The sequence below is a fragment of the Artemia franciscana genome, chromosome 9, assembly GCF_032884065.1.
Source record: "Artemia franciscana chromosome 9, ASM3288406v1, whole genome shotgun sequence".
Taxonomy (NCBI): Eukaryota; Metazoa; Arthropoda; class Branchiopoda; order Anostraca; family Artemiidae; genus Artemia; species Artemia franciscana.
The window spans coordinates 12732469-12750167 of record NC_088871.1 but is presented as its reverse complement, the minus strand read 5'-3'; the positions used below and the strand labels follow the sequence as shown (position 1 = coordinate 12750167).

At 36.0% G+C, this 17699-nt stretch overlaps 1 protein-coding gene and 1 non-coding gene across 2 annotated transcripts; one reads left to right on the top strand and one right to left on the bottom strand.

Moving 5' to 3' along the window:
- Window positions 1-4077: 4077 nt before the first annotated feature.
- On the top strand, window positions 4078-11467 carry LOC136031017 (eIF5-mimic protein 2-A-like). The gene is made up of 3 exons (XM_065710189.1): window positions 4078-4320; window positions 8369-8491; window positions 11088-11467. The coding sequence occupies exons 1-3, from the start codon at window positions 4113-4115 to the stop codon at window positions 11114-11116; spliced, it is 360 nt and encodes a 119-aa protein (XP_065566261.1). The 5' UTR covers window positions 4078-4112; the 3' UTR covers window positions 11117-11467.
- A 3460-nt stretch (window positions 11468-14927) lies between these two features.
- Window positions 14928-15000, bottom strand: Trnav-cac (transfer RNA valine (anticodon CAC)). Its single transcript has one exon. It is a non-coding gene; the product is annotated as a tRNA-Val (tRNA).
- Between the last annotated feature and the right edge of the window lie 2699 nt (window positions 15001-17699).

Sequence of the window (17699 nt, the reverse complement as noted above, 5' to 3'; positions counted from 1 at the left end):
GTACAATTTATCGTTGATTTAGCGGTCATCTTGTATTAAGTGAGATATTTTATCGATTAGTTAGCTTAATTTTTTTCAAGTAGCGTATTGTGAGTAATGAAGTTCCCAGGGGAAGCTAACTTCTCTGTTTTGTGTAGAAATAACCTGATAAGATTCTTTTTTTTATGCAGTAAGTTTTTGGTGACCAATTAGTTCTATTAATTGGTTACTTTGTAATTTACAGGGATAGTAAAAGAGAGTTGGTCTGTTCATTGAATGGATAATACGTCTTCTGTCTAGTCGTGTGCGTGTTTTATTTTATATTCACACCGCTACAGCCTATACAAATGCCTATCCTAATCCAACTCTTGTAATAATGTAAATGAACCAGGGGCGCTGCGATACCATTTGCTTATGGGTACTTTAAAATAAGCATGTTTAGGCTATGGTTTTTTTTAATTTAGTAAAGGGTGGAATCCCTTCTGTGCCCATACATGAATATTGACAATTCTTCGGGATTTTTTCTGTTATGTAACCTACAATCTACAAACAGTAGGTTGTACGAAAAATGTGGTTCAATCCCACTTTCTAGGGCTATAATGAAAGAAAGGTTGAGATGGCTAGGGCACGTTCTGCGGATGAAGGATGACAGATTGCCGAAGATTGTCCTTTTTGGCCAACTGTCTGGGGCTACACGGAAAGCAGGTCGTCCTCGTTCTTGGTGGGAGGATGTCATAAAATAAAATAAAAAGATTTAAAGGAAATGGGAACTTCCTGGGAGGGTGTAAAGAGGCCTTGAATAGATTAGGTTGGAGGAGGGGCGTGCGTAGCTGTGTTGGCCTCAGGGGACTTCATGCTGCAGTGACCTATTAGTAGTAGAAGCAGTATTTTCTATTGTGTATTTTAGAATACCAGTGTCAGTGAAAATGAACTAATTGTTTAAATTGGTTAAGTAGAAACTTCCACCAATACGTGCATCTTTAAAAAAAAGATAAATTAGGAATTCAATAATGTTGAAAAAAAACACCCCTGTGGAGTACTGTAATTTTTGGCAGTAGGAGGTGGCTAGTTAAAAAAAATGTTAGTAAAACAAATCAGCCAAAAATTAGATAAAAGCACATGACACCAAGCAGTTTAAGAATATGTTGAAGGTTTAGATGATTTTAAGCACCTACAGATTGTTGGTATTTGAATTTCCCTGGTCGAAAAGTACTGTTAAATTTAATTAACACGTTTTCATAAAGTGTTTTTACGGTTATGTGTTATTACGGTTACTACATATGTGTTATTACGGTTCAGTGTGGCAACGCTGATGAAATGTGGTACTATCCTAATTTCGGAACAATCCAAAGAAACATTGTGGTTTCCAGATGTGAATAGACATAATCTGCCTCCAGGGGGAAACAAGATTTTTTATTTTCATGCCCTTGGTGCTTTAAGGCCTATGATCTATGTGCATAGTTTTGTATGTTATTTCTCCAAAATCTTATGATTTTAATGGTTCAGCTTGAAAAGGTAATTTTGCTATCATTTATAGCAGAGGCTCAGTCCTGTCCATTTACTGAATTAGACTTTTAAATGTTGGTTTGCTTTTTCTTTTAGATTGAAAAATACTTTGAAAAGGTTGCAAAAAAATGTGGAAATCGGGAAAAAATATTGTTTTCAAAGCTATTTTAGACCATTCTCTAAAAAAAAAATCATGATTTATCTTTTTCTTTCGGAGCAAAGTGTAGGGTTTTTCCTAAATCGCATGTTTTAGAGAGAAAGTAAACCTTGAATCAAATATGAATTGTTCAGGTAATTTTATCGAAATATAAGGATAACAGTAGACCAATCACTAAGATTGGTTTTATCTATTGTTGCCACAGTACCGTTGAATTACCAGTTATTCCTCTTGTCTAAATTAATGATTCTAATGTTTTGAAAGTTTAAATTCTGTAAAAGTTACAAATTCCAGTACTCCCAGAAAATAAAATGTCGTAGCTTGTAAATCCGTATGCTTATTAAAAACAATAATACAGACACAAGCAATTTATTAGCCTGACATACCCCATGTGTCAGTGTATGGATTCAAATCATGTTTAATTTCTCCTACGTACTATGACGTAAATAAAAAAATTAAGATCTTGCAAAGCCATTATTGCTGACCAGGACGTCAAATCGACGTTCTAGTTGCTTATCTTTTTTTAGGTGACAAATAATAAGCGCGTTGCCTAACCTTGTGGTAGCGGGATTAGATCCCTTGGCCCAACGTTGCAAAGCAAAGTATCGATTCTCTGTGCTACCATAGGGTATAAAGTAAATATGCCTCTCCGGAGATGACTATTAAGCACAGGTAGTGCAAAGAGCATCTCACTGTCTAACTGATTTGTGTAAGAAAATGTGACAATTTTCTTTTTTTTGGGGGGGGGGGCGTTATGATATAATTCAATAATGGTGGAGAATATAGGCTTGAGTACCTGATTTGACCTTTTCATTTTTTTTTTTTTTTCTCTACGTAGATCAGATTTCAGTTCCATGTCTTTTATTTTGTTTTAAGGAATATGAGGGGAAAGGAGCTGAATTTGTCAGTGGTTTTTCTATCAAGTCAATTCCAAGAAATGTACCTTTACTCTCTTTAAGTTTTTGTCGTCTTTCACCTCTCCTTTCGGGTATAATTCTTCGGGGCGTATTGTTTAGTATATATCAAATTAGACATGAATAATTCTAATATTTTCATTCAAATCTAGAGATGAACAGTATATTTGAATAGCTAAAGTCAATTTACAAGGATATTACTAAGCTTGAAATCAAACAGCTCCGTGGATAAAATACGTATTGGGTGTTCAACATCGTTTAATTTTGAAAGTTCTATTGATATAAGATTGAAAATAGACCAATACATATTAGGCAGGCAACACTGGAGGCTATAGTCAACTACCAATTACTTTGAAAGTTCTATTGATATAAGATTGAGAAAAGACCAATACATATTAGGCAGGCAACACTGGAGGCTATTGTCACCTACCAATTGCCAGCCGTAAGCGACTTGTAGCACTTGGTCCTCTGAACTGGTACTAATAAGAGAATTTCTCTCTCCCACCTTGGATTGTTCCTCAATTGATTAATAGCTTCTGTTTTTAGCAGCTGTTACCTGCATCTAATCTCGGTGGTGTGTTCCAGAAAGTACCCCGTCTCATGTTTAGTCATTCAAAGTTAATAGAAGACGATTATTTGCGGTTAGGTCCATGTCATCCTCTTGTTGGATTGTTTTGGTGGATTTTTTTGTAGTTTTGTCATAGGAAAGGCTTCTTTTTTCTTCTTATTTTCATTTCTTTTCGTTAATCCACGTATTATGTTTATATAGTGAGGTATAAGTAAACAGTTATTATTGTACCTATCTAATCAAAAAAAAACATAACGTACATTTTACCGTTATAAAATTAAGAAGACCTCATTTAGTTTAAATATAATGTTGCAACATTAGAGGAGGAATTACTCATATGGGATCTGAAAGAGAAACGGAAAGAATATTTATACGTGTAGTTTTTATTCTTTATTATTATTATTATTATTATTTTGTTACGTGAAATATGGCTGTTGAAACGAGATTTAACACAGTAAGAAAGTAGCTTCTGTCTCTTCTGTCTTTTTTTTTAGACAGAAGTTGATAATAGATGCGAAAAAATTACTCACCCATGGGAAGACAACTGTCTATGGGGTAACCTGAAATTGGGCTACCAAAGTTAAATTTAACCAGTGACAAAAAGTATATATTCTTTTTATTTTTTTCTTTATTTTAGTTGCCGAAGTGAAATTTTTATTGTGAGAAAGTAGTTGGGTTTGTTTTTGTTTTTTCCTAGAAAAAGAAGTCAAAAATAGAAACGAAACAATTATTTGCCGATGTGAAGACATTTGTCTATAGGGTGACATGAAATCTAGCTGCCGATGTGAAAACTAACTCAGTAAGAGAATAGCTTTTTTGTCCGTAGAAAGAATGTAAAATACAAACGAAAGGAATTATCACCCAAGTAAAGATGTTTGTTTATTTGGGTGATGTGAAATCCGACTGCCAAACCACAATTCGATTTTATTCAGAACCAAGCTGAACAATTATTTTTTTTTCGTTTTACTTTTAGATATTTAACACAATCATGAGCGCTGTTGAGTGGAACAAGAAGGAGGAGCTTGTTGCGTCACAAGCCCTCCAACACTTGAAACAATGGGCACCAGTCTTCCAAGAATTCACTGGGGAATCACCCAAAGCCGAACTATCACTACTCATTCGAATTCAAGAATATTGTTTTGAAAATATTGCCTTCATGAAGGCCTTTCAAAAAATCATATTACTTCTATACAAGAGTAAGTTATATGATTTTCTTTCGTTTCTTTTTTGTCAAAAAAATGAAAAGTTTAGAAAAATATAGGAAAATCTTGAAAAGGAAAGAAAAAAATCTCGGAGTTCCCGTACGAGTAAGCAGTGGTCTAATTTACGTGCCAATTTTAATTCGGCCTAACTTCTTTAAAATTAGGTTTAAGAAGAGGAAATATATTACTTAGTTTCGCAACCTCTAGTACAGAATCTGTAGGGAAAATCCTCTGTCTTAAAAATTAGTATTAGTAATGGTTTGAACTCGAAAGACAAGAGGGCTTACAGCTTTTCTTACTATCTTTTTTTTTTCCACACACAAGTCCAGTCTACAGTTTTGTATGCTTAGAAATAAACTTGCGTTTATCCGGGGATAAAATGTTGGGAATTCTTCTTAAAGACTCAGCCAAAAACGGCGCAAAAAAGAAAGGAAAAATGGGTTCGTTTTTAAAAGGGCTAAGTAACCCCCAATAAACACGCAGATACGCAGCTCACGCTGATCGCCCGCAGAAAGAAAAGGAGAGTATTAGACACTTCAAATCTAATTAAAATCGTCTCCCAAAGGGATCGATCTATTCAAAGCCATCTACCGATTCCCTCAGAAGAAGGAAAAACTTGTAAATTTTAGATACTTTAAACTAAACATCAAAAATGACTTCAATTTTGGGCAACAGAGCAAAAATGAATGCTCCATGTTTAAAGTAGAACAATATCAGACAGTCCCTGACTATAAATATAAACATTTAAGACCCTTTTTAGTTATACATCAAACTGGATTCTCCGAATACAGACACTGGCAATAATTTGGCCCAGTCTAACAAAAAATGATCTAAACTCTGAGTAAAAACAGAAAAGAGATGGTCCAGAAACATCCAAACCTTTTTCAGCTACATCTAAGCTACATATCAAAAATAAGTTTTCTTTGACTTGGCTCTGCAAACAATTTGGCTATATTACAAAGCAAAAGGTTTCTATTGTTTTTACAAAATATTTCTGTATTTATCTTTGGAAGAAGATGTGGCCTCAGGAATATTTTTTATGGCAAATACATCAAGGGCATTAGGACGTTTTTATGGCACTTGGTATTAACCAAGTTACATATAGCAATCGCAAATTCTGTCGGTCCCGGTTTCGCTACTTCAGGCACTTCCAGGTAAGCTAGGACGATGAAATTTGGCAGGCGTATCAGAGACCAGACCAGATTAAATTAGAAATAGTCTTTTTCCCGATTTGACCATCTGGTGGGAGTGGGGGGTCCTTTAATTTGAAAAAAAAAGAAAATTGAAGTATTTTTAACTTACGAATGGTTGCTCAGATTTTAATAAGATTTGATGTTTGGAAGTATATCGTGTCTCAGAGCTGTTATTTTAATTCCCGATCGGATCTGATGACATTGGGGGGGGGGGGATTTGGGAGGGGAAAACCTAAAATCTTGGAAAACACTTAGTGTGGAGGGATCGGGATGAAATCTGGTGGGAAAAATAAGCACAAGTCCTAGATACATGATTGACATAACCGGAACGGATCCGCTCTCTATGGGGTAGTTGGGGGGGGGGGGGTTAATTCTGGAAAATTAGAAAAAATGAGGTACTTTTAACTTACGAACGGGTAATCGGATCTCAATGAAATTTGATATTTAGAAGGATATCGTGTCTTAGAGCTCTTACTTTAAATCCTGACCAAATCTGGTGACATTGGGGGGAGTTTGCGGAGGGGGAACCTAAAATCATGTAAAATGCTTAGATTGGTAGAATCTGGATGAAACTTGGTGGAAAAATAAGCAGAAGTCTTAGATACGTGATTTACATAATTGGAACGGATCTGCTGTATTAGGGGAGGGGGGTAATTCTGAAAAATTAGAAAAAATGACGTATTTTTAACTTACGAAGGAGTGATCGGATCTTCATGAAACTTCATATTTAGAAGGACCTCGTAACTCAGATCTTTTATTTTAAATCTCAGTCGGATCCGGTGTCATAGGGGGGGGGGGGCAGTTGGGGGGACCAGAAATCTTAGAAAATATTTAAAGCGGAGATATCAGGATGAAACTGGATTGGAAGAATAAAAACCTGTCTAAGATACGTGACTGACATAACCGGACCGGATCTGCTCTCTTTGGTGGAGTTGGGGGGGGGGGGGTAATTTTGAAAATCGAGGTATTTGTAACTTACGAATGGTGACCAGATCTTAATGAAATTTGATATTTAGAAGGATCTTGTGCTTTAAAGCTCTAATTTTAAATTTCGACATGATCCTGTGACAGTGGGGGGGAGTTGGAGGGGGAAACCGGAATTCTCGGAAAACGTGAAAATTGAGGCATTTTTATCTTACGAATAGGTAATCGGATCTTAATGAAATTTGATATCTCGTAGGAATTCATGTCTCAGAGCTCTTATTTCAAATCCCGACCAGATCTTTTGACATTTGGGGGAGTTGGAGGGGAAATCTTGGAAAACACTTGGAGTAGAGGAATAGGGATGAAGCTTGGTGGATAGAATAGGTAAATGTCCTTGATACGTGATTGACGTAACCGTACTGGATTCGCTCTCTTTGGGGGAGTTGGGGGGAAAGGTTCAGGGATTTGGCGAGTTTGGTGCTTCTTGACGTGCTAGGACGATGAAAATTGGTAGGTGTATCAGGGAGCTACACAAATTGACTTGATAAAGTCGTTTTCCCCGATTCGACAATCTGGGGGCTAAAGGGAGAGGAAAAATTTGATACAATTAGGTATTTATAACTTACGAGTGGGTGATCGAATCTTAATTAATTTTGATATTTAGAAGGACATCGTGACTCAGAGCTTTTATTTTAAGTCCTGACCGGCATTAAGTCTCTGATTTTCCTTTTAAATCAATCTATTGATTCTTAGAATTTTGTTAGAGCTCATACCATATGAGCTCTTGGCTCTTAGCTCTTCTTGCCTCGTCACAAGTGCCATATGAGCTTTTAGCTCTTGTTTCTTTATTTTAGTTGCCGAAGGGAAATTTTTACACAGTGTCTTTTTTTCTTTTCTTTTTCTCTCCTAGAAAAAGAAGTCAAAAATAGAAGCGAAACAATTATTGTCCGGTGTGAAGACATTTGTCTATAGGGTGACCTGAAATGTTGCTGCCGAGAAAATAGCTTTTTTGATTTAACTCAGTGAGAAAATAGTTTTTTTTACTTGAATTAGGTTGTTGCATGCATACGTTGGAGATTTTGGTTGCGCCGGTATTAATTTGAAGTCTCCTTACGCAAAAAATTACAAAAAAAATAAAAATAAGAGGGAGCATCTCCCCTGTAGGACCCTTAGGAATTAGAATTAGAACATTTTTATTTAAACACAAGTATACTTATAGTCTTAAAAAAAAAAAGAAAAAAGAAAAACGGTGTACATGCCGAGTGTCACTTTAGCGCTGCCAATTCAATGGCACTTACTGCCAAGACCTGAACAATGCTAAAATTAAATCAGCCTTAAACCAACTTGTCAAACAAAACAAAAAACTGCTAAAACACTAGAAAAAAAATTTGAACTTTTGTTCTGCAGATTTGACTTTCAGATTATTTTTAAGGAGCTTCTGAAACAAACGATTATCAGAATGCTCCTGGATTCTAACTGGAATTGAGTTCGAGATTTGCTAAACATGCCCTCGTTGTTGGACAAATTTCAGACGATAAATCACACAGAATAAGGGTTAACGATCGTTCGGAGCCATTGTTGGTGCATAGGGTGCCAAATTGACGTTCCAGTTTCTGGGTTTTGTTGTAGGGGCAAGTAGCAAGCCTGTTGTCCATTTTTGCCGCAGATGAGATAGATCTTTAGGCCTCGTATTGCCAAGCAGATTGTCTGTGCTACTGCAGAATCATAGTATAAGATTAATTTTTTTCTTGTTAGTTAAATTTTGCTAGTTCCAAGAATGATTTGTTTTGTCAAATCAAAAATATGTGACACTTGTTTCTCTTTACGACTCGAACACTCTCAAAACGATAATGTGAAGAAAAGAAGAAGACTACTTTGAAAGTTTTATTTTCCTTGTGTTTTAATTGTATATTATACATTTTCAGCTGATGTCATAAGCGAAGAAGTAATTCTGAAATGGTACAAGGAATCCCACTCACAAAAAGGAAAGTCAGTTTTTCTCGAGCAAATGAAAAAGTTTGTTGATTGGCTTCAGAATGCTGAAACGGGTAAATATATCAAGCTATTCTCTAACTTGAAACATGCTTCAATTGAGGGGTGAGGGATAGTAGTATATTGTGCTTCGTTCACAGTGTTTACATCACGCATTATTCGCCTATATAGGGGTCAGGAAAGGATGAGACGTCAAGGAGGTTTGGTGAAGAGAAGAGCTCAGAGATTCTTTTTCAATTATTCATATGATATATGGTTAGAGGAAGTGAAGAAAAATTATTGATTGGCTTCAAAATACTGAGATAATATATTTGGTAAAATCGAAATTTTGAGGTAGCCATTTTGTTTAACGTAATTGAAAAGTCCGGAAATTATGTATTTGAGTATGACAACAACCCCATAGCCCTTAGGGCAAGGGTACTAAGTTATGCCCTGGGGGCATATAAGGTTTATATAGAAAGAGTGATCGTATAAACGTCGGAGGGGGCTCATTGGATTGGTAATCACGAGTTCTAGTGTCTTTCAAGATCGAGGATGGTCGAAGGGTGGATACTGTGGAAGAGTGATCGAAGTGTTGGCTTCAGAATATTTAAAGCTGTTCTAACCTGGGTCGTGTCATGTGTACTTCCTTTACTTGGTAATACTAGATGGCAGTATGGTGCATATTCATACAGTCGCCGTGTCGAATAAGCTGATTGCAGTTAATTTTTGGTTTTCAATAGGCAATTGCAATTAATGAATTGCTTTTAATAGTGCACATTGAAACCTATTTAATTAATTATTTGCCTATTGTGCGTCGGAGCTCGATGGGCCACTACTCGTTCTTTTCTATGTAGAAAACTCTTGATCTATTTATGTACCAGGATATATTAAAAAAAAACATTCTTTTAGAACTTTCCTTAATAGGTGCTATGGAGTTGCAGAGTTTTTAACTCTGATGGGTTTTATTATGTTTCAACTATAGTTTATGGTATAGCAGGAATACCATAGGTGTACATAGAAGGAAATCTAGATCACTAGATTTTAACCATGTTTTTAAATTCTTAAATTCTTTGCGCAAAATTAATTTTGCTGTTTAAAGGATATCCGATTTGGCATAATAATTGCGCTTGTTCAATTAGTAGTTGCATTTAATTACAATAAGCTGTATTGGTCGGAGCAATATACATTGAAACGCCATCTATATTCTAACTATACTAGGAAATACTTAGGACTTGACCCTTGACAGTCTAGACATAATTCATTACAAGATGTTCCAGTGCTAAAATCTAATAGACTTAACGAACTTTAAGGTAACGAATCTTAGTAAAGAACTGTAACTATAGAGCAACTTGTACTTATAATTGTACTGTACAATATAATTATGTACTTATTGTACTGTATAATTATTATAATTATGATTATGTACTTGTTGTACTGTACAACTATAATAACCGAAATTCTAAAAAACTAAGTTTTGGTAACAATAAGAACCAGCTGTGCATAGTGATTCCAAATAAGGAAAAATTCAAGTTTTGATGTAATCGTTCCTTTAGAATGTTTGTTAAGGTTATTTTTATGTATACTTGTTATATACATTCTAATCGTGTAGATTCCACTTTGTGAACTCGCAACTCCCAAATTACTGCTGCCAAATTACTGAAATGATGTTTCCTTAAACTTCTAGTAAAACTTGACAGGAGATTTTGAATTGTTAATAGTTCGGAAAGCTAACAATATATTAGTTTGTTGTTTTTTTTTAATATCATCTTTTACTAATTGTTAAGCAAAGTGCCATTTCCATAATGTACCTGCAGCATAAATAATACATCCCCTGTGTCGGCAAAGTTTACAGTCAAAGCAGTCAGCACCAGAGTGAGCTCCCAAAGCTGTTAAATTGCTCAAATGGCATTTCCTTTGAGCTGACACTTAAAGTTTATCAAGCAGATGTTTTTGGACATTTTTAGGGGCTGTCCTTTCCGGAATTTTGAAAAAAATTCTACTCCTTTAAACTGAAAAAATCAAATTCGTACTTACTGATGATGTAACTTTCACTAAAACTGAATACCTCTAATGCGGTACAAAACGGTGAAAATAAAAGAAAAGTCTAAGATTTAAGGGAAAGGAGGTATCGGCTTTTATTTTTTATCGCTTATTCGGATCTCTCATCCAAGCTCTACAAGCTATGGCAAGACAGCTCAATTAATTCCAAATAGTTTCGCCTCGCAAACTAAAAAAGTTATAATGGACAAGTTGAGCCGATTCTTTAATGCCTTTATCGCCTTAAAGTTTTCTATACCCGTCTGGGTGTGTTTATTAAGGTATTTTCTTTGTTTTTTATGTACGTCTTGTACGTATTATTTGTATACTGATTCTGCTCTCGCCAACTCTTAGGTTGTTTGTGGCAATCTTCCCTTAGTATATCTCTTACGGTTTTTTTATCTACATTTTTTTGTACATTCCATTCGTATGGATTTAACTTTTTTATGATCAAGCTGTTTGTAGCAGTCTTTCCATAGTATGTTTATTACGATATTATCTATGTTTTCCATTTACTCTTTAAGTGCATGTTGTGTACATTCTGTTCATTTGGTTTCTGCTTTGTAAACTCTTTAAGTTGATATAAATATATGTATATACGTATATATACTATTCTTCTTCCTTTTTTTTCAGAGTCGGAATCGGGCGAAGACGAGGAATAAAATGAAGAATACAGATTAGGAAATGTACGACAAGCATTGCGACCAAGGCATCTCGTATATTTTGTTTCATTATTAATCTACGAGTTAATTTATGCTTATTAATTTCTTTTAGTTCTAGCAATAAGTGATTCCTAAATAAGGAGATTTTTACGATTCATTACTCTTTTTTAGTTTTTAAGATTGAAGTGTATTGAATAATGGGCTGATCTGTATCTTGAAAACTGGCGTTTTCTTTTGTGCGGAGAGTTTTCAATTTTTATTTCCAGCGTCATGTGATCTAGGTGTGGTTGACTTTTTGTAGTTTTTCCGATGAATATGAAATACAGTCGCTCTGTGATGAGTGGAATGGAATTTTACTTATATTTCTATTAGGTTTCAAATTAGTGTTACTCTTGGTCCAAACACAAACTTGGTTCAAACCCCCCATTGCACTTCCTGGCTGAGGGGCCAAGGAACGAAGATCAGCACCGCCGGTAGGGACTGTAAAGTCTAATGCCGTATCCTTTTGGTTCAAACAGATGTTCGTAATTTTAGTTGCTATGTCAAGCAATTTATTTAGTTGAAAAAATGTCTTATTCGACAGTTTAGTCTAGGCAACAGTGATTTCATTCATGCACGAGACAGTCCTATACCACCATTACGGCAATCAAAATTGCTCCTTAGTGCAATTGCCTAATCAATTTTTATTTATTTTTTTCGGTGTGAACCCGAAGATGGATTCTTTAATTAAACAGTGGATAAAATAGACTTATTTAAACCTTGTCCAGACTGAAGCTTATTTTATTAATTAAGTTTTTTTTCGCCGAAAAACTTAAAAAAAAATTATTTTTGCTGAAAGTATAAGAGATATCTACATAATTTCGGAATTGAATAGTATCGTGCTATGACAAGATCCAAGATGCATTCAATTACTCTTTAAAATAAAATCACTATTTAAAAATATTTTTAAAAATAAACTTATATAATTAATATACTCAACAAAATATAAATAATGGTAAAGTAATAAAAACAATAATGAAATAATAAATTGGCAAAAAACTTATTTTTTTGAATAAACTTAAGGTTAAAAAAAAGCTTCCAATTTGTGTTCAGTTACAATTTAATAGACAAAGTTCAACGTAATGTCATTCTAAAATCAAAACACCTCAATCAAATCATTCATGCAAAAATTTTCAGCTTGCGATGTGGGAGGGTCCTTAAATATCTGTCTTAAGAAATAATGTTAAGAGAGTATTTGAGAATGGATAAATGCTTTAAAGGGCAAAAGCTGAGAAATATTCTGGGGGGAACTTCTTTTATTTGTTGTAGCTGTTTTAACTACATTACTGCTAGTCTATAGATTAATGACGCTTCTTGACAATAATGGTCCTTGCGGTAGCTAGAATCAAACTGTCTCTCATATTGCTGAGCAGAGATCTATCAATGGCGCCACCATTGGCGCCCAGGATTGACGCTAAAGTAAGCAATCGGATTTGGGACGCTTCTTGACTACTAGAGTCCCGCCGTCTGCCGTGTGTTGCTATAGCCGGTTTCGATCTCTAGGTCCCGTATCAAACAGTTCGTGGTCACGAACTGTAATAAGGAGCGACCCGGCTTAATAGTAACCGAAACTCTAAAAACGGAATTTTGTTGCCAATAGTTACACCAAAGTCTTTTTCACAGTAAAAAAAAGTTTGGAAGAATAGGAAGACAAGTCTGCAAACCAAGATTAGAATATTGGAAGGTACAGTGATGACAGTGGTCAAATATGGCTCTGAAGCATGGGTGCTCCGAAAAGCAGACGAAAACTTACTAGTTGTTTTCCAGAGAAATTGCCTACGGATTGTTCTGGGTACCCGGCTGACTGACTGTATTTCAAACAGTAGGCTGTACGAAAAAGTGGTTCAATCCCGCTCTACGGCTATAATGAAAGAAAGGTTGAGATGACTAGGCCACGTTCTGCGGATGAAGGATGACAGATTGCCGAAGAGTTTTCTTTTTGGCCAACCGTTTGGGGCTACACGGAAAGCAGGTCGTCCTTGTCTGGGTTGGGAGGATGTTATAAATAAAGATTTAAAGGAAATGGGAACTTCCTGGGAGGGTGTAAAGAGGCCTTGCATAGATTAGGTTGGAGGAGGAGCGTGTGTAGCTATGTTGGCCTCAGGCGACTTGGTGCTGTAATGAGATATTGGTAGTAGTAGTAGCAGTAGTTACACCAAAAGAATTGCATTTTAATGCTGATTTTAAATATATAAGTTTCATCAAGTTTAGTCTTACCCATCAGAAGTTACGAGCCTGAGAGAATTTGCCTTATTTTAGAAAGGAGGCGGAAACACCCTCTAAAACAATCACACTTAACGAAAATCACACCATCAGATTCAGCGTATCAGAGATCCCCACTGTAGAAGTTTTAAGCTCCTGTCTACAAAAATGTGGAATTTGTATTTTTTGCCAGAAGACAGATCAAGGATGCGTGTTTATTTGTTTTTTTGTTTTTCCGGGATGATCGTATCGACCCCAGTGGTCCTGGAATGTCTTGAGAGGAGGCTCATTCTAACGGAAATTAAAAGTTATAGTGTTCTTTTTAAGTGGTCAAAAAATTGGAGGGCACCTAGGCCCCAAGTCACGATCAAAATTTTGAGATAGCCATTCTGTTTAACTTAGTCGTAAACCTAATAGATATGTCTTTGGGAACACTCAATCCCCAACAGTCACTGGGGGAGGGATTGCTAGTTACAAACTTCGACCATTGTTTACAGATAGTAATGGTTATTGTGAAGTGTATAGACGTTTTCAGGGAGACTTTTTTGCGTTAGGTGAGGAGCGGGGGTTATGTAGGAGGATCTTTCCATGGAGGAATTTTTCATGAGGGAGGAGAATTTCCATGAAGGGGGCGCAGGATTTTCTAGCATTATTTAAAAAAAAACAATGATAAATTAAATAATTTTTTTCAACTGGAAGTAATGAGCAGCATTGAAACTTAAAACGAACATAAGATATTACGTATATAAGAGGGTTCGTCTCCTCCACAATACCTTGCTATTTACGCTAAAGTATTTTTAGTAATTTTAAATATTTATTCCACGGCCTTTGTGATTCAGGGGTCGTTCTTAAAGATTTGTGACAAAATTCAAGCTCTAGTGTAAAGACCGAGGTATTGACGAGGGGGCGAACCCCCTCATATACGGAATAAAAATACACAAATATAAAAATTTGTTACGTAAGTTAGTTCGTAAGGTACGTTTCTTTATTACTAACAAAAACGTTCTTAAAAAAAGAAAAAATAAAAAAATCTAGTTGCATTTTTAAGTAACCAAAAATTGGAGGGCAACTAGCCCTCCTCTAGACCCCCTTTTTTTATCAGAACTATGAGAAAGCCATTTAGCAAACAAAAATAACATGCAAATTTTGTTTTATTTATTCATATGCGGTGAGCCAAAATCAAAACATGCATTAATTCAAAAACGTTCAGAAATTAAATAAAACTACAAGCTTTTTTTTAACTGCAAGTAAGGAGCGGCATTTAAAATGAACCGAAATTATTCCGTATATGAAAGGGGCCGTCCCCTCCTCAACGCCTCGCTCTTTACGCTTTTTTTCATTGTTTTAAAAAGTAGAGCTGTGACAAAGAGTCAAACTTTAGCGTAAAGAGTGGGGCGTTGAGGAGGGGACAGCCCCTTTCATACACGGAATAATTTCTGTTCGTTTTAAGTTTTAATGTCGCTCCTTACTTTCAGTTAAAAAATTGTTTTTTTATCTAATTACCAATCCAAGGTCAAATCTGCTGCGCTACCCCATACTAGAGAGTCTTAGCCACCATGGTAACTAAAAATGTTCTCGCCCGGGTTCGAACCGGGGACTTTGTGCGTGTGAAGCACACGTGATAACCACTACACTACGAGAACTTAGTTTATTTACTAAAGTTTTTGCTCTTTGACTTCGGCTTTTGATCCAGTATTTACCGTTACTAAAGAGGGACTTGAACTTCAATTCCCCTTCTCCTACAACAGCTATTTAAGAAGAGTTTTATAGCCGCTGTTTTGTAGTAACTTAGAAATATTGCTGGCAGGAGCAATGAATTTTTCAAGCGTGATTCGGAATGTAAGCGAACCGAATATTCGTCTACGCGACGATACTTTCCCAAGGCGAAATTTGATTTCTGTTTGAAACTAGCTTTAGACTCTATTTTTGATGGTCTAACTGCCTAAAGAACTATCAGAAATATACCGTCTTTAAAAAATTAGGGAGGTAAGAAATGAATTTACTTATAATTAAATCGTTGCTGGCAGGGAAAACAGACTTTTCAAATGGATTCGGAAATTGAAGCGAAACGGGTATCCGCCTGCATAATGACATCTTCCACATAGGATGACGTAAAATCAGGCTCCCGGGTCGAATTCTATTCTTGTTAGAACTAAACAATTAGCATGGAAATTTCATCTTCAAAAAAAAGGAAAATTCAGAAAACTGGAGAAATCGTCAACAAACTAATTCATGTATTCTGAGGGACAAGGAAATGTATTAATGCACAATATTGCTGGTAGAAGATTCCCCTTTGTGACCACATCACTTCCGTAGAATGAAGTAAAATGTAACTTCCGATCGGAATTCTATTCCTGATAGAACCTGACAGGACTCTTATGCCATAGGCTAACTCAACATTTACAATGAAAATGTCGTCTTGTTAAAATAATAGGAACCTGAACGATTGTCTTAGAGCCTGAAATCCTAGTGCCAGAGGCACCAGTTTCTGTGATAATTAAAAGTGCAACACATGCAATTTTTGTAATTTTCACTTGGGTAAAAAAAAAGGAATAAAAATAGTCGGTTGTAGTTGCTCTGAAGCATGAAGCTAATGGAGATAAAGGAAATATTTTCTAAACCAACTTGTTATTCTCTTTTCAGTGTTATACATCAAGTTCAAGTATTCTGAGCGAATTCAAAATTATTCCATTGTATGGCGTATGTCTCCTTTTTTCTTGACATAAAAAGGAGACACATGCCAGATCCCATTGTTACAGCTCCAAAAGATAATTCTCTTCTGTCATTCTGAATTGCAACAAGACCTGATAAAAAAGAGACATACGCCAATTAGAGGCGTAAGTCTCTTTACCATCGTAACCGTACAAACAGGACAATTCTGACTGCAGCATTGATTCCTCGGGCTGAGTTTACCCATGACACATACATAACTCATTTTTGACCAAAATGGCATATGTCGCATTTTTATTATAACCACCGAGTTATCCTCGGGCCAATGCAAAAGGCCCTGGGAGCATGAAAAGTGAACTGGTTTTTGCTGAATTAAACTTTTGTTTAACTCAACTGAAAAATAAAAGACTATGGGATATTTCTGACTCTTCATAGTTGCGTTTTTGATCACCAGACGAGGCATTGCAAATATGAATACCTATGACCTGTTGTTTGAATAAAAAAAAGTCTAAATTCGAAAAATATTTGTGAATTAAAAGCACCATTTTAAGACTAACTGCAAAAGAGGAAAAATCTGGCAAAATTTTTTAGAAAATTAGAAGCCTCACCTTATCTTGAAAATTGAGCACAGTAAAAGAATCAGCTTGCAATGCCTAGATGAACGTGACCAGTTTTATGATTATCTGTTAGGAATATTCTCTTGGGTCGGGGCATTTCTTGTTTAAATAGTCAATTTGGTTGTGTTATTGATTATCTCGCTATTGGTTTTGACATTAATGTTTTATCTCCTTTCATTTGGCCTAAGCCTGAATAGAGGTTCTGTGAGGCAACAGCTCCCTTCTTATTGCACAAAAATGTTTACTTTTTAAAGTAAATTGAGATTATGAGAGTGGAAAGTAAAATAGGCAAGAGGAAGCCTTGTGGACGGTTAAATTAATACGGGCACTGAAACTACAGTCACTAGTGAAAGTTGCTCCTAAGATTTTTATTTCGTTCACAATCGGGAAAGGGACTAGAGGCATAACTATATTCCGCTTCAGAGGGTTGAAACGAATTATCTTCGACTTGGCTACGTTAATGGTAAGATCATGACTTGAGCATTCGGTCTTTAGCTGATCAAATAACTGGTCTGAAAACTGCTTTGTTATGATAGTTTTTCGACCAGGTAAGCGAGCACTATGGACAGATCATCTACAAACTTGTAACGATCGTCGTGATGGTTAAGCAGGGAATTAATTACAGCCAGGAAAATTATTCCAGATAATTTTGTGCCTTGTGGGGCCCCACAAGAAGTATCTGACCATGATGAATCCGAATCGTTTTCGTGGAGTGCAAAGACTTTTTGTTTTTGGCCAGTTAAGAAGTCAAGTACAAGGCCAAGGGTGCGTCGTTTGGCCCCCATTTCCTGGAGATTCATGCCTGCAGTCCGGTGGCGGATTAGGTCAAAGGCCTTTCGGAAATCCACCGCGCAAATGTCGACGAAACAGCTACCCTTTTCAAGCCATTGGAGGACGCAGTCAAACATCCGTACTAGGTAGATTTTAGTACTACACTTGGGGAGTCCACCGTACTGGAATTTATCAATATGCCCATGAATTTGTTTCAGAAGAAACTTGAGTATAAAGGCCTCAGTTACTTTTGCCAAACAAGGTGTAAGTGAGATCGGGCGGAG